Source organism: Colossoma macropomum, unplaced genomic scaffold (genome assembly GCF_904425465.1).
Source record: "Colossoma macropomum unplaced genomic scaffold, Colossoma_macropomum, whole genome shotgun sequence".
Lineage (NCBI taxonomy): Eukaryota > Metazoa > Chordata > Actinopteri > Characiformes > Serrasalmidae > Colossoma > Colossoma macropomum.
This window is the reverse complement of record NW_023494784.1, coordinates 23,502,036-23,526,879: the sequence shown is the minus strand read 5'-3', so window position 1 is coordinate 23,526,879 and position 24,844 is coordinate 23,502,036. Positions and strand designations below refer to the sequence as shown.

The following is a 24,844-nucleotide window of genomic DNA, read 5'->3' as shown; positions in this document are numbered from 1 at the left end:
CACGGTCCTCTACCCCCTTCATTTTCTGATGACGATTCAGATCTGATATTTCATGGCTGAAACTGAGCACATGATGGGAGGTGATTTGAGAGAGCAAGAGAAAGAAAAAGAGAGAAGGAAGAGGGAAAAAAAACCCACTCACTTCTGAAGACATCCATGTAATGGATGCTGATTGTGCTTCTAAATCACTGGAGCCTGTGCCTGGATAATGAGGAGCATGGCCGAGGCAAGCAGAGTGATCATAAATACATAGCATTACTGTATTAAAACCAGACATATTAAAATGAGAAATGTAAAAATTATCCACATCCAACCAACCCAGTCTTTCCGTACTTTTCTCTGAGCAGGTGGCATATTTATAAGCATCATAAACGACAAGGTTTAATTGTCATTCACAATATATTTCTTTCTTCTTTATATTAAACAGAAACAACAGGATTTATCATTTGTTATTTATTTATTTAATTTTATGTATGTTTTTATTTTCAGATATCCATGAACTTACTCTCTTTGAAGCACATGGCTGAATAGAGACGTGTTTAAGGTAGACATTGATTTACATTCACTGTCCAGTCCAGAGAAGCAATCTCTCATTCATATAGGAAGAGCATTGCCACATCTCATGACTTTCAAACCTAAAATAGCTACTTTGATCTTTCATTATCTGCTGTAAAAGTGTCTTGTACTGCTTTAGATTCTGAGGATAGGAGCGTATTTGTGTTTTCTTAGTCTACATCCCAACAGATATGACTTTATTTAACAAAATCCTAACAAAAATGTTGTTTTAACAAATTGATTTTGTTTACAGGCTTATGACCTTGACTATTTACATTTTCTGCATATCTGCAATCAAAATGTCCACACCCTACTGGTTTATGCACTTATTTCACAATAACTGTCACATCTCACTACACAGGCTGTCCAAGAAAGGTGTAAACAATATAGATACTGTATTGAATTGTTTATTTATTGAGGTTTTGTGCTTGGCACCTGTACAGTTTTAAAGGTCTAAAAGGATATCTGCTCTCATGTGTGTTTTTTTAGGTCACCATTACCTGGCCATATAACTATATCGTCACTTAGTATTAAATACTTTGTTATCTACAGCACTCCAAAACATACTTTTATTACTCTGGTTTCCTATTTTTCCACACAACATGAAAACTTGTCTTGCGTGCACTCACCATTACTTATGTGTTTAAAAAGGTAATCCACTCAAAATACGGATAGGCAATTTCTGATAAAATAGGCAAAGAGGGTTTACCAAAAACAACAGTCCTCGAAATCCAAAAATCAGTCACTGCATGCCAGCGTCCTTCAGGTGAACTTTACAAAAGATGCACTTTCTATTGGTGTTAACTGTATGCTTAAGTTCTTTGGCATCACTGTGTTTCATCTTGTTGAACATTTCTCAGTTCTCCTTTCATCACAGTCCTTTAGGAGACATCACTGCTGACATTTGCAGTTTCCAGTTCTCTGCCACTATTTTGCAGTGAATTAAATGTAATATAACAAAGATTAAGCATAAACAAAACATAAACAAGGGCAGTTTTGAGTGTCTCTTGTGCACAAATACTACTTGAGATAAGAAATGATTCACTGAGTCCATTATTGCACCAAATCTCACTAGAATCTTTCAAGAGCACCCTCATAAGACAGAGACTTCACTTGCACCAATACAGCTCTGGATTGAGGTTGGAAATTGTGAGAGTAAGGAGGGCGGGTCAATATCAGCTTACATATATGCCTATTTGGGCATGTATCATGAAGGAAACAGACATAAATAACATATCTAAAGTCTGATTAGGGAAATTTAAGGCCTGGGCGTATTGAGATGATGAGTTCCTTTTTTTTTAAAGGACTGCTCTGTACCTTTATACATCAGAGATGAATGAAGATGGATTGGGTGTTCAACCACAGGCAAACTGCCTTGCTCTTCAAAACACAGATCAAAAATCTGGTTTAAAAAAATAACGAAATTCCATAAGAGCTGAGAATTGAATTGCTATGGTCTCTTGCTGTGATGGTGCACATTACTCTGTTTTTTTTTTCTTTCAAACCATGTGCATGGACATTTGAGAGGAGGAGCCATACTGGCGGCCATCACAGGCCGCAGCCCCCTGCTGGCTACTGGTGGGATTTCCGATCATGTGCATGCTGTCCATGCTGCTGCTGGATAGGTATTGGCGCTCAGCGAAGGCTCCGGCTGAAGAGGAAGAGCACAGCAGGCCTGCCTGAGGTTTCTCTGGGCTGGCTGCCAGGCGCGGTGAGGCTGGGAAGTTGTATCCGTACAGGTTGTAGGGATTGTGCAAGGAAAAGGCATTATACGAGCCCTGCTGCACATGATGATGGCTCCCAGTGAACATGTGGGTGGAGGAAGGTGAGGTTCCTGGGGAGGAGGAGGAGCCAGAGGCTGAGCCCGCCCCTGCCTGCATCACGTACTGCAGCTGGGAGGCAGGGAAAGATGCCAGCTGGCCTCCATAAGCGTCCATCTTACCGCCACCACCGCCTCCACTGCTACCACTGGTAGCCAGCGAGGCGTGAGTGCTACCCTGCATACCTGCTGCTATTAAAGAGGAAGTTCTTTGAGGCAGAAAGGAGTCTGAAGGCTGGCCGGACGTTACGCTGCCTCCTGCCGTTTGGAGGCGGCCATAAGAGCCTTCGGACAATCCCCCGTAGCTCTGCAGGGCGGCCATGTTGCTCCGGGCGCAGGCAGGATACTCAGACAGACCCAGGTTGCACAGCTGGCTTTCCCTGCAGCCCACATTGAAGGTGTTGGGCGCGAGATGAAAGGTGGGAGGCGAGCAGGAGGGGGACAGGAGGTGGGCGGCGCTCGATGGAGATGGTGTACCAGTGCTGGAGGTAGTGGGAGAGGTGCCAGTGCTGCCTCCTGAAAAAAGGCACAGTTAGCCAAAATAAAAAAGGTCAGTAATACAAAACATGAAACCATACAGTACAAACACAAATGCAAAAATAACACAGGATACAAAGACATACTGTATATGCACATAAGGCTTATATATAGCACATCAGAACACATCCAGAAGGAACCAGGCAATCAGAGCCAGCTCTAAAAACAGCCGTACTAGCCAACAATCATACTGAGAATGATCTCTCATTTCAATCTGGGAAAAACGAGCAGTCGCAGAGTCTCCTAAGGGCAAAGCACTGCATCCTAAACATCCTCCAGGAATAAGAGAGAGCCTGTTCAAGATTGGCAATAAATGCCACTTGGAGGCATATAATGGGTCATATATCTCCAGAGCAGTAATCTGCAAAATCTCCTCACTCATAAATAGCTGACAAATTTTCTTTAATATTCAGCTATTATCTAAGAGCTGAAATGATCTTGAAAAAATACTGTGTGGCAAATGTCGTCATGTGAATGTGGCTTGAGTTTAGAATTGGATATCTGGTCAAAGGCCGCCATATAAAAAACAGTATTCATAATGTAGGCACATGCAGTTAGAGAGAGGGAGAAAAGACGCTTGGCAGATGCATCACAAATAAGTCAAAGTCTTGGAACTGAATGATCACTGTGTTATATAAATCACATATTTCTTTATTAATGAGAATTTGGCCTGCACTCATTTTGCTGTTGTCAAAAAATAAAGAGTGTATGGTAAGGAGGGGAATCATGCATTTCAAAACAATTCAGGATTCGCAGTCTTGGCTGCGGTTTGGGCCAGCTCCATATGCCTTCGATAATCCAGCTGAGCTGTGCTGGTTCTGTTCTGCTGGCGGAGGCAGAGCAGAGCTCAGAGTGATGTCATGTTTTTCCCCCTGTTGTCGAGCAGGGCTGAGAGAGGCTTCAGAGGTGCTGGGGGAATAGCTGATTACTTAGAGAGAGCTGCCTCCATTGCTGGAGGGGCAAGACTGTGGAAGTGGGAGGGGCTCGGAGTACCAAAAGTTCATCAGTGGTGCGAGAACTTTAATTAACATTCAATCTTTTTGGAAGAGTTAGTGATGATAAACAGATGTCTACTCAGACAAAATATTGGCTTCATGTGCCTGTTACTCTGCAAGAGAGAACCAATAATATTGCATTTACAATTGCTTGCCAGGACTTTAGATATTAGCCCTGGCTAAGAAAGGGGGACAGTGACTATTACAGTGCCGTTTATCCAAGACGGGTCAAAAATTGGACAAAAATGAGATGCCATGTCAAAAGTCACAAATTTGGTTTGTAGTGCCACAAAAACTGTAAAGCATGATTGGACCCGTCTTGGATAAACGGCACTGTAATAGCCACTGTCCCGCTTTCTTAGCCAGGGCTGATATCTAAAGTCCTGGCAAGTTTGTTTGTTTTTTTACAGAATTTGAAAATGAATTTTGATGATGAATGATATGGTCCAAAATTACTTGGGGAAAAAAACAATTCAAAGTTAAAAAGGTTTTTTCTTCTGTAAAGTTAGTTTGAAGACAGCACTGCTATATTTGATCTCTGTGACAGGTAACATTATTATCATGATGACACAATAAAGGTGTTTTTTTAGAACTGTATATAAAGTAAAGCCACTTAAATGTATTGAGATCCAAATTGAAAAAGAAAAAAATGTGTTTTCCCCATGTACAAATATACACACCTTGCTGTTTCTGCATGTTAGTGAAGTCCTCAAACGTAAGCGTCCTCACAGGTGGTCTCCAAAAGGCATACGTTTCCATGATGGCCTCCAGACCAGTCCTGTGTAAAAGAATGTGACAGAGAGAATAGTGGAAATGAGGAACACTGGAAATACCGAGGAATACAGGTGCTGAAAAACTCGTGTACAAGATAAAAAAAAACAACGAAACGAGAGAGGTAAAGCAATGAGAAGAGAGGGAGGTAGAAAGACAGTGTGAAACGAGAGAAAGTGTCAAATCGTGTGCGTGAAAAAGAGAAGGCGCGATCGAGAGAAGGGGGAGAGGAAGAGGAGGAGAGAGGGAGTTAGCGGAAATCAGAGCCTGTAAAAAGGAGCAGCTTTTTACTGTGCACATAAATCTGGGTGATGTTTCATCTCGGCTCTGTACACGGCTCTCCTTCCTGTGTGATTTACTCCCGTGTGCTGCTCCCGGCCGAGGCACAGGGAGAGCGGGCCTAGCCCTGTCCCAGGCCGCCCCGGCCCACACCACACCGCTTCCCTTTAGGGGCTGTAACTCTCCACTTACTGCTGCTCGTTAGGCACACACGCTAATAACACGGACCGGCTTTGGCCACAACTGCACTCAATCACAGAGTAATCCCTCCATACCAATGGGTCAGGATCTGATTCATCAAAATAAAAAATAACATGACTGAATGCAGGCCTTCAAATTGATGGAACTGCCTGCACATTTTGGCTAAATAACAACGATTAGACAAATCTACTGGGTTTGATCCCACAAGCAGTAAAGTGTTCTTCAGTATACATGGTGTCCTGGGGATAAATGGAACTGTGGTTACTGTTACTGTGTGTCTAATCTACGTTTTTATTACCCAAGCAGGTTTTATATTTTCAAGCAATAATATGAGTTAAATAAGGATATATGTGTGAGTAAATAAATTTTCTCTGTATAAATATCTTACTCCCAAATAATCTTTTCATCTGTATTTTTCTGCAATGAAAATCTAATGCTAGTTCATAAATCAGGCCCTCTATTGTTTGAAAAATGAAAAAAGATGTCTCAAATATCTGTGCCGATAATGCTCTCCAGATGGCAGCCTGCTTTCATGTGCTGAGGGCCTGCTCCAGCCTTTCCCTCGTTATATGATAATTCAGGCTCACATCTTACAGTGATGGAGAGAAACAGAGAGTGGAGTGAGAAGCTTGCAGGAGAAGAAGGTGGAACAATACAGGAAAATGAAGAGCGGATGAATGTACAAGACACGAGGAGATGGAAATTACGAAAGAGGGTGGGGGTGGGAGGGGGAGCGAGATGGCCCTAAATCAGATGCCACTATCACAGATCAACCAAGGTTTTCTTGGCAGGCAAAGGAGCGAGTGATTTTTTTGTGGCAGGACATATGGGATTAAGAGGATTCCCTGGAGGATTATTTCCATATTAAAAGGCCCCGTTTGCAAAACCTGTTTATTTGGTCACACAGCATGGACAGTACAGTGGAGGGCTCAGTTACACTGAGAGCTCATGAAAATTTACCTATTTCTCCCTGAGTCCCGGAATCCTTTCGCAAACGGATTGCGGTCAATCTTTAGCCGGGTGATCTGCAAGAAAAGAAGAGGAAACCAAAATTAATTTACGTTTCTATTAAGGATAAAATAATATTAAGTCAGCACAGCCTGTTTCACAAAAAGGCTATCACTTTCACTTTAAATTCCTTCAAAACATTTGGTCAGGAAAGTTGCAGAAGTGCAGAAAATGCTAGCTGCAATGTTTGGAAAGTTTCTCTACACTCTTAAACGTAGAGGTTTCTAAATAGTTCTTGGCTTGGACGTATAGCTCCAGGAAAACCCTTAATTGGTATAGAATCTTTACATTATGTGGAGGTTCTTTGCACTTGCACATTGAATGGTTCTTTGGGGAACCAAAATTGGTTCTTCTATGGCTCCAAGGAATCCTTTTTTGGCACCTTAAGAGAGTACTGAAAGGTGCTATATTCTGACAGATGGATACAGACCTGTTGGTTTTGGTAAGCTGTGACTGTGGTGAAAACAGTCTCGGGGAAGCTGAAGGTTTTCACTCCCTCCCCGCTGGGCACTGGTTTTGTCGGAGAGAGCTCGCTGCTGAAGTCCTTCCGGATTACATGGACACGAGGTTGATATTTGTGCATGGAGTGTAGGATGATCTACAGGGAAAAAAAATATGATTTATGTTTCTGATATTTGTCCTATCTGTACAGTACTACGAAAAAGACCACCTTTCATTTATTTAATTTCCAGTCAAAATGGACATTAAGTAAGTTATTTTTAGGAGATACTTTTGCGAGTATTAGATATAAGATCATCTACTTGTATAAGGAAGGAGAAAGTCATAAGAAAAGAAATGAAAAAACAGAGGTTTTCAAAACTTGAATTATAAAAATATATAGAGAAAATGGAAATCAAGCTGCACTCTTGACTGAGATCTGAAAAAAAAAACAGGTGTTTCTGTCCATCATTCCACTGTGAGAAGACAACTCAACACTATGAGTCTGAAGGGATGTGTACCCTCTCAGAAAAAACTCCCTCTGGACTCTTCAGTTTTCAATTCCACTGAAATTATATATTTTAAGTATATACTTTAAACTTGTCTCCATGCTTTTGATTTCATTGTTATGTTTTAAAACATTATGTTACACAGTTAAAAAAAATAAATAAAAATTAAGGGACACGGTTAGACCTTGAAACCATTCCTGTACCTTTGAGGGTACATTTACATTGTTTGTACCTTAATGAACAAAAATTTACCCACATGGTACCTTTTTTTCTGACAGTGTAGCTGTCAAGAAGCCATTAGAAAAGGAAATAAACAAAAAAAGAAAAAATGGCAGGTAAAAAAGAAGCTGCTAATGTTCCAGAGAGAGTCCAGACCTCAACATCAGTAAATGTGTCTGGTATTACTTAGATCATGAGAAGCAGAAAATGCTGCCAACTTCTAAGACCAAACTTTGGAAGTGTGGAAAAAAATAATTCTCTGCAGATTTCTTTGAAAAGATGAAAGCAAAATTTTCAAAAAGAATAAATGCTGTAATAAAGGTAACAAGTGGACACACTAAATATTGAAAAATATTATATTTAGTGCTGGAGATGCAGTAAGTTGTGCAAATAAACATTTTCTGTTTTTTTCCTGACACTGAAAAATAAATAACTTGTACTTGATGGCTGTTTTGACTGGAAATAAAATAAATGAATGGTCGTTTCTGACTTTTGTACAGTGCTATACATTCATCTACATTTGTGTCATCATGTATCCCAATGAATATGAAGGCAAAAATGCAGAGCCCTGAGTCGACCTATACTCAGCCCACGGTGAGTATTTCACACCGCTGCACCGGCGTCAGTGGCTACAGCCTCCCCTCCAGCCTTTAGTCTGTTTTTCATTAATCCCGGTGTCAAAGGGGCTCCCCTGGGCCAGCAACAACCAAGGGGGTCAAGATAGAGAGCAGAGGGATTTGCAAAACAACTCCAAAGATTGGTGACAGTAAATGTAATGTTCCTACCCCACCGTCTTTACCTTATCCAACTGCATGGCCCAGGAGATCTTAAAGCTGCCTCGGGGTAAGACTATACCACCTAAACCCAGGGGAACCTAACTATACAGAGCCAAGAGAAGTGTGCCGAACCGCAATCAAAGCATTAAATTAGACTTGACTGAGTATAAGACATACTTCAGCAACAAGTTAAGAGCATAAGTTTCTATCTGACACAAGGTTGTGCTAGAAACCAGTAGTTGCTGTCATCATAAACCTCATCTCTGAGGTGAAGAAATCTTACACGAGACGGAAAAAACGTTGACAACATGTTATTCCAAGTAGTTTTAGACCATTTCTATTGGTCCATTTGTCATGAAGTGCTCACACAATGTAAAAAGCAACTTGCATTATCAAAAGCTAGAAAAATAATATAAAATAAAAATTAAACAACCACAAATGTTAGAGTTACAAAGTTTTGATACGACGGTGATCAAATGGAAATTTGTGCTTTTTAAAATTTTCAGAAGCTTTCATAAGATCTCCTGATCCGTTAGTACTGTCACATTTGCTGTCTTGTGTGTAGACCACAACGGCAATCGTTGTTAATCAGGACTTATCTTAAAAATACATTTATATTTGTACATGCAGTGCTCCTTAAGAGAATGGTCAGTGTGAGTATGAGGAAGAGGAGGGTAGTTGAGAAAGGGGTGGATATTCCATCATAGCGAGGTGTCCCACACAGGACGTTCCACTGTTAACTTGCACTCCGCCTCTCCGCCTCCAGGCGAACAAAAAATAAAGTCTCTTTTTACGAGGCTGTGGTCGAAGAAAAAAGGCCCTTCTCCCATTTCCAAAAAAACACCAGCCCTCTGGCGCTCTAACACCCATATGTTATTACATTTGTCAGAATGGTAGAGCGATAGCATCAGCCATTCAAACAAAAACATCTCCATATGCACAGAAGATGCCAGTGGAACTCGGCATCACCTTCGTTTCAGACAGCCATTTTAAGCGTCTAAAATGCAGAGCGAGTCTCAATCCTGGCATAAAGAATATATGCCCTGTTAGGCTCGAATTAAGAATGCAGGCCTTGAATAGATGCATCGACTGCTTCACATTTCTGAAGGCCCGATGGTCACAATAATCAAAGCAATCTGACTTCACAGACTTGAAGGAAAGCCTTAGACTATCTTTTTCCCATTGCTGTGTCAAAGCTTGTCATATTCAATCCCAGTCAAGAAAACATTCAGGAACAGAGGCCAAAGTGACTTAAAAAATAATACAGCAACTACTAACTTATTCTCTCTGTGATGAACTCTCCGCAGGCTTTGTAGCACAACACTCAATATCTTTTCTGGAACTGTGAGACAAGCTCAGGCCTTTCTGAAACCATACTGAGCCCATTAGGCATGTTCGCCTTGTGAGTGTTTCTCGCTCTCTCTTTAATGGAGTTAGATGTATCACCCCATTTTTCTACATCTCTGTCATTGTGATGATATATATCCATGACAACCCAGCAGGATGTGCTGGACATCACTGAGTGTCGTGTGATGCTCCCTCAATAAAACCGTCTCTGTGCACTCCAACAAAGGGAATCGCATGCGCAGAGCGCGCTTTATCAAATCAGGGAAAAATACTTTGGACAGTCCAAATTACAGCAAAGTTCAGTCAGTCATTCTCTAAGTCAGGTTTATGACTCAGGCCCAAGGTAATGAGATCTGGCTGGCACGCTTGAGTGCAATTCAAACACATCAGGAAAAAACATGAATATTTCTCCAAACAACACAGCAGGCCCGTACTCTGCTTTGTAGCCAGTGGTCGTTCAATTCGGACACATAGGAAGCATTTGTCAAGTGCATTCGAATCCTTCGTTTTCCATTTTTCGCCAGTCCCCCTGAGAGTAAGTTGAATAACATTTTTCTTATGGAAAGAGGATACAGATGTCAGGAGAGTCCATAAGGCATGTGATCCATCAGCTAGCGTCTGGGTTATGAATTTTGTGGTGTGGAGGTGTGTGCTAGAGCAGGTGCACAGCCAATCCCCTCTCTCCACTCACAGGTGTGAAAACATTCACCAAAGCAGAGATCCATTACACATGTGAGCAGTTTATAGGTGAGTATTTGTCCTGACAGGTACTTCGTAATGTAAACTGCAGAGCAAGCTTCATTAAAAATCATAGATCTGACTAATAAAACGTGGGAGTTTTGATTTTACTTGAGAATCATTTCATATACATACAGCATTTCCATAGCAAAGTAGTGAAAACATTAAAAACTATTCAAATAATTATGCTGAAATGCCCAAAGATGTGGAGATCTAATATTTTTTGCTGAATAAAAAGCACTTAGTACATGTTTTTATGTTTACATTATATCCTTGCAGATTCTGCAGCCTCCACATTTACAAATTTTGTATGTCGTTCTGGGTAAGTGCACTGAAAAAAAGTAATGCATTGAATTTGATTCTAATGTGCACATAATTTCCATATGAAAAAAATATATTACTAGGGTTGCACCGATATAGGAATTATGGGCTGGTGCTGATGTATGTGTTTGCTGTAACATTTATTTCTGTAAAATGAATAAAATTAATTTAGCCTAAATGTTCCGCACTTCCACGGTACAATAATTATGTCATCAAGTATTGGTTAAATCTAAACAGCTGATATTTTTTAACCACTTGTTTGCCAATTTAGACATAATTGCCATCATCGTGTACCCTACACATTACATCAAAATCACATTTATTGGCAACTATAAGTAGACTGAAAGGAAAGATGGTCTTCAAGTACACTGTAAAAAAATGGCTTGTCAGATCAACCTAAAAAAATTACTTAAGGTGGTAACAAGTATACTCACTAGTTTTATTCAACCTAAATAAATACTTTGAATGAACTATTCTTTCAATGTAATTTTTTGAGTTGAATAAAACTAGTTCAGTTGCTAGTTACTACATGAAGTCATTTTATTAGGTTGATCGGATGAGCCATTTTTACAGTGTAATATTTTAAAATATTTTTAAATACTTTCCTTGTATTATTTTTTCCCCTGATGCCCACTTACAAGAATCTCTTCATCCCTTAGAATTAAACAGGCTGTATTTTTGTTACTGCGCTTTTAAGACTGATATATGTAAATGACTTCAGTTCTGACTGTTTACCCTGTAAAATACTTCTTAGGAATACAGCTCACGTCAGCATATAGGCTTTATAGGAGGATACGTGTAAATATGTTGGATTCGTGACATTACAAAAACAATGAATTCAGGAAGGGCTGTTTTTGTAGCTTATTTTCCATATATGGAGTGTATGACCTGAGGTAGGTATGTTTTGAAACTTTAACAATGTTTACAAAAAGTGTTTAAATAAGTGAGGATATGGGCCTTTAAGTAGATATGATGTACCCATTTCAGTAAATTCAACAGATGACTCTTTTTTTAGTGTGGATCTGCTAAATGAATAACAAAACGAATGTATATGTGTTAAACTCACATGGCCTTGGTCATCCAGCTCATTGTTGGTGAGTTTGAGCTTGTCAAAGCTGACCACCTGTCTCATCCACGTGTCTCCAGAGGCCAGTGAATCCGGGTGTATATAGACACGTGGAGGCACAGGAGAGTCCGCATTTCCTGCAACCATCCACTTCGAGCTGTGATACACATACCTGTAAATGCAGAGATATGATATAAGATACAGTCATGCAGCACATTAACCAATTTGATATCCTATGACTATATAATAGACCGAATCGGAATTGATGACCATGGCAGGGACACACTGTGCCAAAAAAATCAGCTGCGTGAAGCTGATGAAAGTGCAGTGCCAGCGTCGATGTATATACACAATACCAAATACCTAAATAAGAAATCAAATGTTCTCTCACTAGAAAGTCCTAAATTAAACCTCTGTTGTAACATCGGATATGCAATTTGTAACCTTTGGGTCTGCTCCCAGCCCTCTCTGTCTAGTTGTTCTCAGTGCATTCTCCATGCTGACTGTTCTGAAGGCTCTACACTCTGCTGCCTGAGGCACAGCTGGTTGCCTTTAGTTCTGGCTATGAGCACAGTTGAAAGTGCTTAGCTGTAACGCCTTTGCCAAAGTCATCACTCAGCCCTAAAACATGGACAAAACGCTCATTTGGCCCTGTTGTTATTGCTTGGCAGCGCTAAACGTCCTCTGCGTCCCCCTTACATCCCCTTACAGCAGCCTTCAACACACTTACACACACACACGTACGCACTCCAAACGTATTCATATACATATTCAAAATATTCAATTCATATACTTTACAGTGCAAAGGTCTTAGGCACCTAATTACATTGTTTAAAATTATTTATCTTGGCAATTCGTGTGTTTTTGCCTTTACAAACACCATGTAGAATTAGAATAAATACAAATAAACAAAAGTACTGTCAAACATAGTAGTAGTTGAGCTTGTTTGAAGAACAATTCCATCACCAGCACACTTGATTTAACATAGTAGTTATCAAATAACCAAGTGTTGGACGATAACTACAATTATTACTGGGCTTCCACACAGAGATGTTTGGAACTGGTTAAATGAACACATTGATATTTCATTGCAGGAAAATTTCATGATGAATGGTTCAATAGAAATGCTCCAAAATTACTTGGAATACTTTTTTCACATTAGCTTCCATGGTAAGTTAAGAATGTTTTTTGCTTCTCTTGCAAAGTTACCGTTTTGGAGATACAAGGTTTTGTTTACACAGTGACGATATGTAAAATTATTACTTATTGTCATTCAATGTATAATGAGTTTTTCTGATCAGATAAACATTTACTACCCAGAATAATAGCCTTTTCATTGGAATTTTCTCAGGTGCCTAAAGCATTTACACAGTACTGTATATATAAACAAAAGTACAGTGATGCATCAATAATAGCGATGTATATATATATATATATATATATATATACATATATACACACATACCAACCACCACCCCCACCCCACCCCCCCACACACAGAATACCAGGCGTTTCTGTAATTTCCTGTTTGGAGTGCTGTTTAGGGTTACGCTCTGTGTAGCAGGGAAAGTGTTAAAGAAAGGGGAAACCTAAGCCCCCAAACAGCGCTGGAAATTTGATTAGTCTTCTTTCATCTTCCATAAATCTGCCATCTGGCACCAACACAATCAATAAAGATCCAACTTTATGTGACACCCTTCTGAGAGCTGTGGAGACATAGCTGTCCAGTTTAAAGCTGTATCTGCGTATAGTGTTTAAACAGGGCAATGAGCAAACTAAAAAAAAGTAATTAAAAAGAGATTGACTGTCTTGCAGTGAGTTCTTGACAGAGCTGTCTAGCATGACTATTACCCCTCTTCTCCTTGTGAATCGACACGCTTGAGTCACAAAAATAAAGGCGAGTAAGACGGAACACCAAAAGAAAGAAAGAGAGAGAGAGAGAGAGAGAGAGAAAGAGGGAGAGAGAGCTAGAGAGAGAGAGCGAAAATAGCTATATATACATTGATGAGGTCCAGAGAGAGAGATCCAAGGAGTTGGACAGTTCTGCACTTTCCTATTTGTGCTTTCGAAAGTAGACCATACTCAACTGCCACATTAAAGAGAAAAAGTAATTCAAGAAACACATAAAGGAAGATTTAACAAGTCTAGCATAAACTCAACGTTCCTTAAAAAAGGCAGTGTGCCTAAGTAAAGTGAGTAAATTCCAATAAAGGCCGCGTTTCCAGACCCAGGCCTCGAGATGGATGAAGCATTCCAGTGACAGCTCTGTGCTCCGTTTGCAAAGCCTTGTGGTAAATTCCCCAGCCAGGGAGAAAATCCCATTTAATTTTACAAGATCTTTTGGCTTCTAAAATCCTCTGCGATATTTGGGGCCTCTAAATGACTCTCTTCAGACTGTGCTGCAGTGTTTGAATGACTGTGATTCTATTTTCAGTACAAGATTAATTCAAGCATAATTTGAAACTTGAATAAAGACAACTGGCTCAAAAACACTGTCACACTGATGTGTAACAAATGTCACAAAGTCATAAATTATTTTCAAGCTACCTGCAACAGCTGTAGTGCTGTGGTGCCACATGCTTATTTCTGTCATTATCAGTCCACCCAAGTACTACACAAGTGGTGGACCATGTTTCATGCTTAAGGCACCCGTTTGGATAACATAAAGCATTTTCTACTTTGTTTAATCCTTTAAGCAACTTAAACACCATAAAGTGACAAAATGCCAATGGAACAGTGAATAATATCCTCTCTCTTATATTTCATCTATAAATGCATGAATAAAATTACGTCACTGTTCACAAGACTTAAAAAACAGCAGGAATTTCAGCCTTCCTGGTGAAGGATCTGTAGTGTGATCCTAAATCCCCTTTACTCCTCTCTAGCACATGGATGAGAGTGGATTCAGCTTTTTCTGGAACTCTGAAACTGGTATAAAAATACACGTTTGAGGCCCTGTCAAAATCAGTGTTAAAAAAATGATGTGTTTATTTTGTCATGGTTGAAAAAAGTCTTCATCATGATCTCTGAAAGCAGAAACCTCTTAAATCACCAATAAGGTCAGTTATGTGTCATTATAATATGACTGGATCAATGTGTGACTAAGGTACTTGTTTTAATCCCTTTACTTAACCTGTTCTTTTTGAAGACTGAGAACAAATGCATTATTATAAAGCCTACATGTGATCTTGGGTTCTGTTGAGATGAAATGGATCTGCTGCGAGTGTGATGGAACGTTGTCATGGTGCAGCCGTAATCACAGAGACACACTAAACCGCCCTCGCTGCTGATACAGCAACTCAGCCGTGACTGCTCTGTGTATCTACTGCTCCTGCACGCCTGCCCTCACACACACACACTAGCACACTGCAGTACAGCTCAGTCCAGTGTAGATTCATCATGTACAGCACCATGCAAAAGTCAGAGACCCCCCTTCATTTATGACATTTCCAGCCAAAATGTAAATTATGAACATATTACTGATTTTTCAGGAGATGTTTCTGAGGAAATTATATGTAAAGTAACCAGAGTTTCCAAAAGTAGAGTTCAAAAAATTATTTAAAGACATAGAGAAAATGGGACTCCAACCAACCATGCCTAACAAAGAGCTGGTAGACCACCAAACCTGTTATCCTCAGTTAAACAGTACTCAAAGCTTTCATCTTTAAAAGTGAGGAGAAAATCAAGTGTCACACTTGCATCAGATGTGAAAAAGTCCACAAGTGTTTCTGTTCATCCTTCAACTGTGAGAAGACAACTCAACACTATGAGTCTGAAAGGGTGTGTAGCTGTCAAGAAGCTGATACGGACCAAAAAAAAAAAAATTCACTAGAACACAGAAACTGGACATCTGCGATGTGGAGTAAGATTATATGAGTCTAAATATGTAATTGAGATTATTTGGGTGTTGAGAAGCAGCAAATGCAACACTGAACTTCATATACTTAAAGGCCATTTTGACTCGCAATCATATGGATAAAGGGTGATCTCAGACTTTTGCACAGAATTAACAGCAGAATTAACCAGCAAAGTAGAGTAACTCTCTCTAAAGATGAAGAACCGATGAAGACAACAGCCTCAGTATCCTTCTTTGACCATTTCCTTTCATTGTCCCTCGTTCTTTGTTCAGGCAGAAAAATCTACACATTCTCACATTCTTATATGCTCACCTGTATCTCTTGTTGTCCACAGGGACGATGTCCATGGCTATGTAATACTGCTGGTGAGGATCCAGTCCCACTATTTTAACCCTCATGGCTGGAAACATTCTCCTGTAACAGAAATGAATAAATAAATAAACGCATATACCGTAGGTCTCAGACTACACTGAAAATCTGGTATTTTTTCATTTAAACCTGTAAATAAATAACAGGAGGTTTTAGAGTTATGAAAAACTTATAATGAAGGATAGATATGACAATTAAAATGAAGAGGAAATGTTTGAAATTCTGCACTATGTTTAGGTCACTATTTAAATCGAAGCAAATTTGTGAAAGTGACCATGTTATGGCCTTTGTACAAAACAGTCGGATATCTCATTCCATCCCTTGAAGCTCAGAAGACTCTCAGGTGGATTTGATCTACTAATCAGAGGCTTTTGCATAAACTGGTGGAGTCAATGCCAGCCTGAACCCACGCTGTCACTAAAGCAAAAGAGGGACACGCCACCAAATACTTCGCAGAAACATTCAAAGATTACCTTTCACTTAAACTGGTAGGCTGATAATATCATTTCTAATAAAAAAATTACATTAGAAAGAAATACAAAATAGTAGCATTTTCACCAGTGGTCTCTGACTTTTTGGACCCCACTGTATATACATTTTAAAGTATTTGAGTGATTATTTCAGGATTATAAGAAAAGTTAAGTTTAACATATCCTAATGTGCTAGAAAATCTGCAATCTACAAAAACTCAGAATGTATATATTTTTGTACAAGATTAGAGCAGTGGTGGCAGAGATTCAGACACTTCAAATAAGACCAGCATCCCTATTATCAATAGTATTTGAATCAGATATGATTATACACTTAAACATGCCTGTAACAGTAAAATAAGGGGAATAAGGGTGAAATGAGGGGAATTGAGGATCTGAGCTGGCGCTCTTTCGCCGTTTCCACTCTCTGAAATGTCAGTAAAGTTGTAGCGAACAGTGAAGAGAAGTTGAAGAGAAGCGAAAGGCAGAGTGAACCGGCTCCACACTTTACACTTCAAAGCGCTTTTTCTTTTCATTTAAACGTCGTAAATCTCCCCGTTTATAATGAGAAAAAACTGCTGCTTTTCCTCTCTCTCCTTCTGTCTCTCTCTCTTTCTCTCTGCCTTTTACTTTCTGTTTTTCTCTATGTCTGTCTCTCTCTGTCTGTCTGTCTGTCTCTCTCTCTCTCTCTCTCTCTCTCTCTCTGTCCGTCTGTAGCTCAGAGCAGACTGAAGGTCTGAGTGGACACAGTGTTCATTGCAGCGGCGGTGTGAGTCACACAGGCGGAAGCTGTAATTAGTCTATTGTTCGTTCAGTGACACAAGCAGCTCTTTATTTCTGTGTTTAATTGTATGTAGTTTTTCCCAATAACGTCACTTCTGTTTTGCTGTCCTTCACTGATGTGTGTCAGACTCTGTGAATATGGATCTGTATTTGTGGTGAGGGTTCAATAACAGTTTGTAAAGGCAGAAATCCGCACTGGCTTGGGTGTAGACTTCTACAGCTCGCCATGTACACTGTGCTTTTATTAACAGGATATTAATAGTCACAGTAATACTGCTGTATTTTACTACGCGTGAACATGTTACAGTTAGCTTATATATATATATATATATATGTATATATATATATATATATATATATATATATATATATATATATATATATATACATAAGGCTGCAGAACAACACCCGTGTTTAACTCAGTTTGATGAAGAAAAAAGCCGTAATTTGCTCTAATTCGTCTACAGTGATTGAATATTGTGAAGAGTTATACCTTGGATGAACATGTAAAATAACTTATTATTATTATTATTATTATTGTTATTATTATTATTATTATTATTATTACGTGTACTTTTTATTCAGAATCAATTCTGTATTTCCTATTAGCAGTCACCAACACTAACCTTAATAAGATAAATTAAGTGATAAACTCATTTTCTAGCCATGCTTTGATCGTTTTGAAATATTTCTTCATATTTCTCTGTACTGAAGCGCGCGCTGGAGCTGCACTAGCTGTTTGTGTTCACACCTACATTTTATTTGAGCGTCTGAAAAAGAACTGATGCACTGAATGTGCTTCATTCACATGTGAGAAATGATTTTCTAAGTGAAAATAAGTTAACACGTCCTCTACAGAGAACACACTATTCTGCGCATTTTAATACACGGTCACTGTTTATTTGCTGAATTTAACACTTTGGGGGAAAAAAAACCCTGTAGCCTGTGCAGACGTTACGGCACAGTTTATATTTTATGTTTTATTTTTTCCAACATGTTAAACTCAACAAAGACATAAAATTTGTGCACTAAAATGAGCAGAAACAGTGCCATAAAAATGCTGTATTTTCACTCGCACTCTTGCAAGCTTTTTTTCTTTTGATGCGTAACAATAGTGGAACCTCTTTTTATTGCTGTATGGAACCATTTTAAAGGGTTCTTTAAAGAATCATATACAACGCTTTTTATTATTATTATAGAGAAGAAACATTTGACCGTGCAAAGAACCTTTTACGCATTCACCTGGCAGACTGTCGTCACTAAAAAACCCTTTGAGGACCACTGTTACCAAAGCGCATTCTGACTAGGGTGCACAAACTTTTGCGTACGACTGTACATCAACACAATTATTGCCAAAAGTAAACGAACCAAAAGACAAAACCGTGCTGATGTGATGGATGTCATTCAGAGATAATGTACAGAATGAGACAAACTCAGTGCAGCACTTATTTCAGCACACAGACAAATAAAAGCAAGCGCGGTGGACAGAGTCAGTCCGTCTGAGCGATTCTCAGCTTTAAGCAGCCTTGCTGACGGTGCGGCGCGTTTCTGGTGCTCTCCTGAAGCTCCGCTCTTCTTTCGGGCTGCGCAGTTCTTTCGGGCTCCGCAGTTTTCGCCCAAAAGAGCCGGAACAGTAAAACCATGTATTAGAGGGTTTAATGAGGAGCGGCCCAGAGTGTCCGGTGAGCTGATGTCCTGTAAGGTTCAGTCTCAGTGTCCGGAGCCCTCGAGCCCATATGCAACGCATTATCACCAGAAAACGCCCAGTTTATTTCCTAACGACAGAGGACGCGAGGTGGGTAATGTGTGTATGTGTGAGAGTGTGTCTGTGTGTCGCCCCTTTTATGCCACCGTCTGTGGGGGAGAAATATGTCTTTAATAATGTACAGCACAGTGCCAGTGTAACTGCTGGCCTCCCGCAGGAGTTTTTAAAATCTGGATTGTTTCACTTTCCAAACAGTGTGAGTTGCTCTCTTACCGTCCCGCTTTGGTGATGATCATCTCTGTGCCGATGTCGTGGAAGCGCTTCCACAGATCCGCGCACTGCAGCTCCACCTGAATCTCCTCCATAGAGGCAGCAGCTGCCGCGGGCTCGCAGCACGAGCCTGAGACCACCCCCTCACAGTCCCCCTCCGAGCCCGGACTGCCCGCCGAGTCTGAGGGAGAGAGAGAAAGAGAGACAGACAAAGAGAGAGAGTTAGAGAGAGAAGGTCGGACTCACATCATCAGCATTAAGGTCGTGGTTCGGAACTGCGGGGGTGAAATAATTATTTGTATACACTTTTACAACACAGACTGTTCATAAATATATAATATATAAAAAATAAAATATGCTTGGCCATTAAAACCATTAAAAATTAAAACCATACAAACAAAAAATAAATAAAAGTATAACAACAACAACAACAACAATAATAATAATAATAATAATAATAATAATAATAAACTGACTGAAGTTATTCCTCCGTGACGGCCGATGATTTTTTTTATTTAAACTCACGCAATGAAAAAACTGTTTTTTATGCAACAGTTTTTTTTAAGTTGCCTGAATTATTTAGATAAATAACACTTGCTAATTTAACTAATAAAAGTAAAGGATCAAACTGATTTAAAATAAGACGCTATTCTTTTTTGGAGCAGATTTACACGTCATCAGTGGCTGTTCACAGTGAGAAAAGCGCGTTAGGCGCTCAGCCGCTCATTACAACGAGATCTTTTCATCTGAAAAATCGCGAACTGAAAATTCAGCAGCATCTCTCTGAGACCCATCACACACAAGACGAGCCCTCAGACTGTCGATGAGATACAGTTAATGTGCAGGACCGAATGATTTCTGAATGAATAGAGTTGGAAATACTTACTGCGCGACACAAATGTAGCACGCGCTCTAAAAACTAAATAAATAAACCGGCTGTGTTCAAACAAACATTTCGTCCCAGTTCAAGCCCTGACAGAATTGAGTAGAATAAACTACACGTTTTTCATGTCTCATATGTTGAAATGTAACCAAAGACTCAGCATTCCAGTACAGAGGACGCGGCCTTGAGTGCAGACCAACATCCAGCCTGGTGTCTGAGGAGCGGCCGAGTTCTGCTATTGGCTGTAGGTGAGCGTTATTTATGCGCTGTATTTCTCGTCCTGCACAGAGGCTACTCACATGGGGCAGATTGTTTTGGCAGTACACACAATGCAAATGAGGCTGCACAGAGACTGGCCAACAGCCCGGGCCAGGGCTCAGTGTGTGTGTGTGGAGCCCTCTGAGGACACGTGAGTGAGAGGTACTGAAGCTCATCATCTTCATGCAGATCGTGCACTTTCCTTATCATCAGCAATGCAGGGATAACCTCTCTCTCTCTCTCTCTCTCTCTCTCTCTCTCTCTCTCTCTCTCTCTCTCTCTCTGCTCAGTATGTTCCCTCGACTCAACCTGCCTCTGATCCAACACTAGATCAAGACCAGCACAGCCAACTCGCCACACACACTAACAGCAAAAACACTGCTTAAAATCGAAAAGCATTTAATCCGAATACATACAACACCATGCAGAACAGGCGAGCTCAAACAAGCACAGGTGTGAGAGAGAAGCGAGCAGCGCTTACAAAGTGTGAATCACTTTCTTAATTAGCGAACAGGAGCTGTAAACACTGAGCGCCTTCAGACACACTCTCAGTTACACCTCAGCGCACTGTGGCTCAAATGTGCTCAGAAACATTTTGAATATTAACAATTTATTAGTAACTGTTAGTGTGTATGTGTCTTCTGCATGTCTTTAATTTACATTAACTTTAAATAAATAAATAAATAAATCAATAAGGGAGACAAAACACACAGATGACAATTATAAACCGAGTCACACATAGAAAGATCAGATCGACATGATTAGACTGACTGCGCAGTGTGAATTAATCGTAAGTAAATCAGCGCTGAAGATGCGCTCTCTCTCTCTCTCTCTCTCTCTCTCTCTTTCTCTCTTTAAAAGCAGGTAGTTTGTGGGAATGAACTGAGTCTGAATCCGCGAATTGAATTTGACTGTAATGCGGTCGAGCCGGGCTGTTTTTTTTAAACTTGGGTACGAGGAGATCTAGTGAGCATGAAATTTCAGAGTAACCCAATGCAGCAGGAACACAGACACCTGTTTCCGCTGGATTCCCTTCAATCCCGAGGAGGAGAGAGGCAGTAAAAATAAAGATTAAAACCCTTTTAGGCTGCACACATCTGTCGTCTTTCATTAGAGCCCCCTCTGTGCGGGGTCTCTAACAAAAAATACAAAAAATCAGATTTAGAACGTCCTGATGACGCCACGCTGTGATAATGTGAGGAGCCTCTTCAGGAGCGCCGTCAGAGTCCTACATCTTCATATCCCACTAGAGTAACATTAATGAAGGAATATTAGAATATTAGGATATTTAAATGATGTTAGATTTATAAAACTGTTGTTTTTATTTATTTATAATATATTTATAACGCTTTTAAATTCTGAAACATTCCATCTTAAAATATTGATATTATTTTGTAGCAGCATTAATAAATGGATTAATGAGGAACATTACAGACATGAGAAACATTTTAACAGATGAACACATAACCTAAAGAGAACTTCTTTTCCTGAGCGTAATTTAATTTTTACAGCACAATAGAAACACCACCGAAAATTAAAATTCAAGCTCATGAATAATTAAGAATTCCGATCAACATGCGCTGTAACACCGCAGCCCATACACTTAAATAAAAATGCGAATGTTTAATAAATTTGATCATGTAAATGAGACAGAGGAAGATGAATAATGACACGACAAAACTACATTTGTTCCGCCACTAATTTAGCGCCTAATATTTTCGTGCGGAGGAACTTCAGTTACACATTTCAAAGGGCGGTAAAAACGGGAGTGTGTGCGGAGTGTGTGAGCAGTTTCAGGCGCCCTGGGGAACAGATAAGATCTACTCCTCATTTTCTCTGTTCCTCGCCGTGATTCCTCCACAGCACTCGACGCTTTATTCTGCGATTCTGCTCATGGATAATAGCAGGTGATGGTTTCACTCTTTGCTCACTGCACACACCAGCGACCTCGTCTGAATCACCCACAATTAAGCTGACGCCCTGTGTGAGGGTGCAGGTCTCTTCTGCGCTTTGTTTGAAGACAGAGCAGCGAAAAACGCAGCTTCCAGAATTGAGGCGAACTTTCAGAGAGCATAGGTGAAGCTGCTCTTATCCGGCTCTGCTCTGAACACGACCCCCCTCAACATCGGATACACTCGCAACGCAAAACATTACATCCGTCTAAGAAGGTTTTAACATTTTAAAAATGTTTTTTTTTTAAAAAAGGCATATTTTAATTGCCACAGTGATTGGTGCGATAAAGGTATTAAACGGGCTGAATGTTATTATGTGTGTGGTAAAGTGTGCTGTGATGAGCTCTGAAAGGCCTGCAGTCACTCCTCACGCACAGCCCTGAAAACGCCGAGCCCGTGCTGTGACACAGCTCAGCGGAGAAGACATTCGTTAAAATAAACACATACGCAGTCCACAGTGACCGCCTCTTTTTAATTAAACGCTCCTGATTAAAATTCAATTGTAATAAAATGTAAAAAATAAACCACACTGTACACTGGGCTAATATACTTCAACTCGATTTACTTATAACGCTTATCATTTTCTTATAGCAGTGCTCATCTGTCTGTCTGTGTTTACTGAAGCAGTATATTAATCATGATACTGTTAAATCTCTGCTTTAATGAAGTGTAATTAATATCCACAGCAGTCTACTCACCTCTCTGAGAGCGCGAGCGCTAATCACCGCTCTGAAAAAATATCGCGCATTGTTTTTATTTTCAGCTTTTCCTGAGATCGATGGCCATGTTATTGTTTAAAAGCAGGCTAAACGTAGGACGTTGGTGGTGAAAAGGCTGGAGTTCAGTCTGCTGAGTGAAATCGGGATCCTACAGGAGGCGGACTGGTCATGGAGAGACTAATGAAGTGCTGACTGGAGCAGCAGCAGTTCAGCTCTACAGCTGAGATACACACAAACACACACACACACACACACACACACACACACACACACACACACACACACATGTGCATGTCCGCCTGCCTTCTTAAACACACAAGCTCAAACACACACGCACGAGGCCTAAACTCAGAAGCGACCTGAAACCTTGGACCAGGCCGAACTGGACAATGTAGAAGAGCATAAAGTGACTAGAGTGTGGGCGATGAAGATGTTTTGGCTTATTTACAACTCTGTAAAGAAGTGTCCTTCCATCTTACAGGATCTTAGACAATAACGGCCCTGTTATAGTTTTCTATGTGTTATAATTTTGAAACTAAACACGTGATTAATGGAGGTGAAGGATGGTGTAATAAAGCTCAGTGTGTCTGGAGTGAGTTCTTCAAAAACACATCGGACACTGCAGCGGTCAGCGCGATCTTACATTTAGAAATTGGACCTCTTTAATCGTAAAGAAGTATTCGTAAAAGTATTCATATTAAAGGCTTTTAGCTTGAATATAAGCTGTTATATGTGACCAGGACATTTCTACAGAACCACGTCTATTTCTATGAATTATGACTAAAACCTAATTTCTCTTCTCTCAGCATTAAAACTAAAATTAAAAATCACGTCGAGAAAGCATCCTCCCTTCATTCCCCAATCGGTGCAATTAATTCTCGCCTTTTAAACTAACATTAATCACTCAAAATGGATTTAAGTCATGGTTGCAGTGATATAAAAGCACGTGCATTAATATAAAAAAAACGTTATTACGTATTTTATGATCTAAAACGTCCGAGTAAATTACACAGTCGCTGTAATGTAACTGTCACAGTGTTGCAGTCACCGTATAGCTGCGTGCATGTGCCCCTCTGTTAGTGACTTTGTAAAACCGCGTTCAGAATTAGAGGGCCCAATACAGGCCTTTTGGGCATAATAACCATTTCTAAGATGATATTTCCATTCTCACTCAGACTAACGTGCTCTTAAACATCGACCCCCTCGCGACTCTATGTGTTCCTGTTCGGGCAGCGCGGGTGCAAATGCAGCTGAGCCGCGGTGGACTAACCGGGGTCTATGTCCAGACAGTGCGCAGGGTCCTCGGCGTCTCCCAGCTGTCCGTTGGCGGTGAGGCTGTCCATGGAGAGCTGCTGCAGCTCCTTGTCCTCCCAGCCCCGCAGCTTGCGCTTCTTGTTGGAGCCGATCAGGGCCTCCACGGAGAACGCGTGCGCTCTGGAGCTCAGCGCTGCGGCCGAGCGCCTGCGGTCACTCATCTCTCCCTCCACTCACACACTCGCGCACACACACACACACCCACTCTCTCTCACACACACACACACACACACACAAGACGCCTGCAAACTCTGAGCGCGAGCCAAACTCTCCGGCGAGCAAAGTAATCCAAAACGAGAGTCTACTTCGTACTTTGTACGCGCCTGAAAGCGTCAGAGGCCATTCCTGAAGAGCAGCGGCGCCTCCACACCTCTCCCTCTCTTTCCTCTCCTCAGTCTGGGCTTTCTCTCCTCTAGCTCGCCGCTCTGTCGCTCCGCTCGCTCTCCGTTTCTCTCTCTGTCTCCCCTTCCTCCCTCTGATTGATACTCACTGCTGCTGAAGTTTTTTTTCTTCCTCCAAGCGTTGAGCCTCTAACTCCTTGCCAGCCCCTCCGCAGCCAATCAGAAGCGCCGAGGGGGAAAGAACCAAAACACGGGGGCCAATAGGAAAAGAGGACGAGAAACTTTCATCTGCGGCTGCAGAGTCGCCCCACAGCCTGGACACGGGGAGAGCACTGTTAGAGCTC

The 24,844-nt window shown here is 40.6% G+C and overlaps 1 protein-coding gene across 2 annotated transcripts; it reads right to left on the bottom strand.

Moving 5' to 3' along the window:
- Window positions 1-1,825: 1,825 nt before the first annotated feature.
- On the bottom strand, window positions 1,826-24,623 carry tbx15 (T-box transcription factor 15). 2 transcript variants are annotated; one of them, XM_036560710.1, is made up of 8 exons: window positions 24,116-24,623; window positions 19,037-19,214; window positions 15,749-15,850; window positions 11,580-11,751; window positions 6,596-6,763; window positions 6,118-6,182; window positions 4,587-4,684; window positions 1,826-2,890 (listed from the first exon to the last, which is right to left on the bottom strand). In XM_036560710.1, exons 1-8 carry the CDS (start codon window positions 24,318-24,320, stop codon window positions 2,055-2,057), a joined length of 1,824 nt encoding a protein of 607 aa, XP_036416603.1. In that variant the 5' UTR covers window positions 24,321-24,623; the 3' UTR covers window positions 1,826-2,054. The 2 variants fall into 2 exon arrangements, with proteins under 2 accessions (XP_036416603.1, XP_036416678.1); XM_036560785.1 differs by lacking the exon at window positions 24,116-24,623 and adding an exon at window positions 22,825-23,101.
- Between the last annotated feature and the right edge of the window lie 221 nt (window positions 24,624-24,844).

Excerpts from the sequence above, each read along its gene's own strand:
- tbx15 (XM_036560710.1), bottom strand. The coding sequence starts at position 24,320 with ATGAGTGACCGCAGGCGCTCGGCCGCAGCGCTGAGCTCCAGAGCGCAC. Across the intron at positions 4,685-6,117 it reads CGGGACTCAGGGAGAAATAG|GACTGGTCTGGAGGCCATCA; the intron begins GTAAATTTTCAT and ends TCTTTTACACAG. Across the intron at positions 2,891-4,586 it reads TAACATGCAGAAACAGCAAG|GAGGCAGCACTGGCACCTCT; the intron begins GTGTGTATATTT and ends GCCTTTTTTCAG.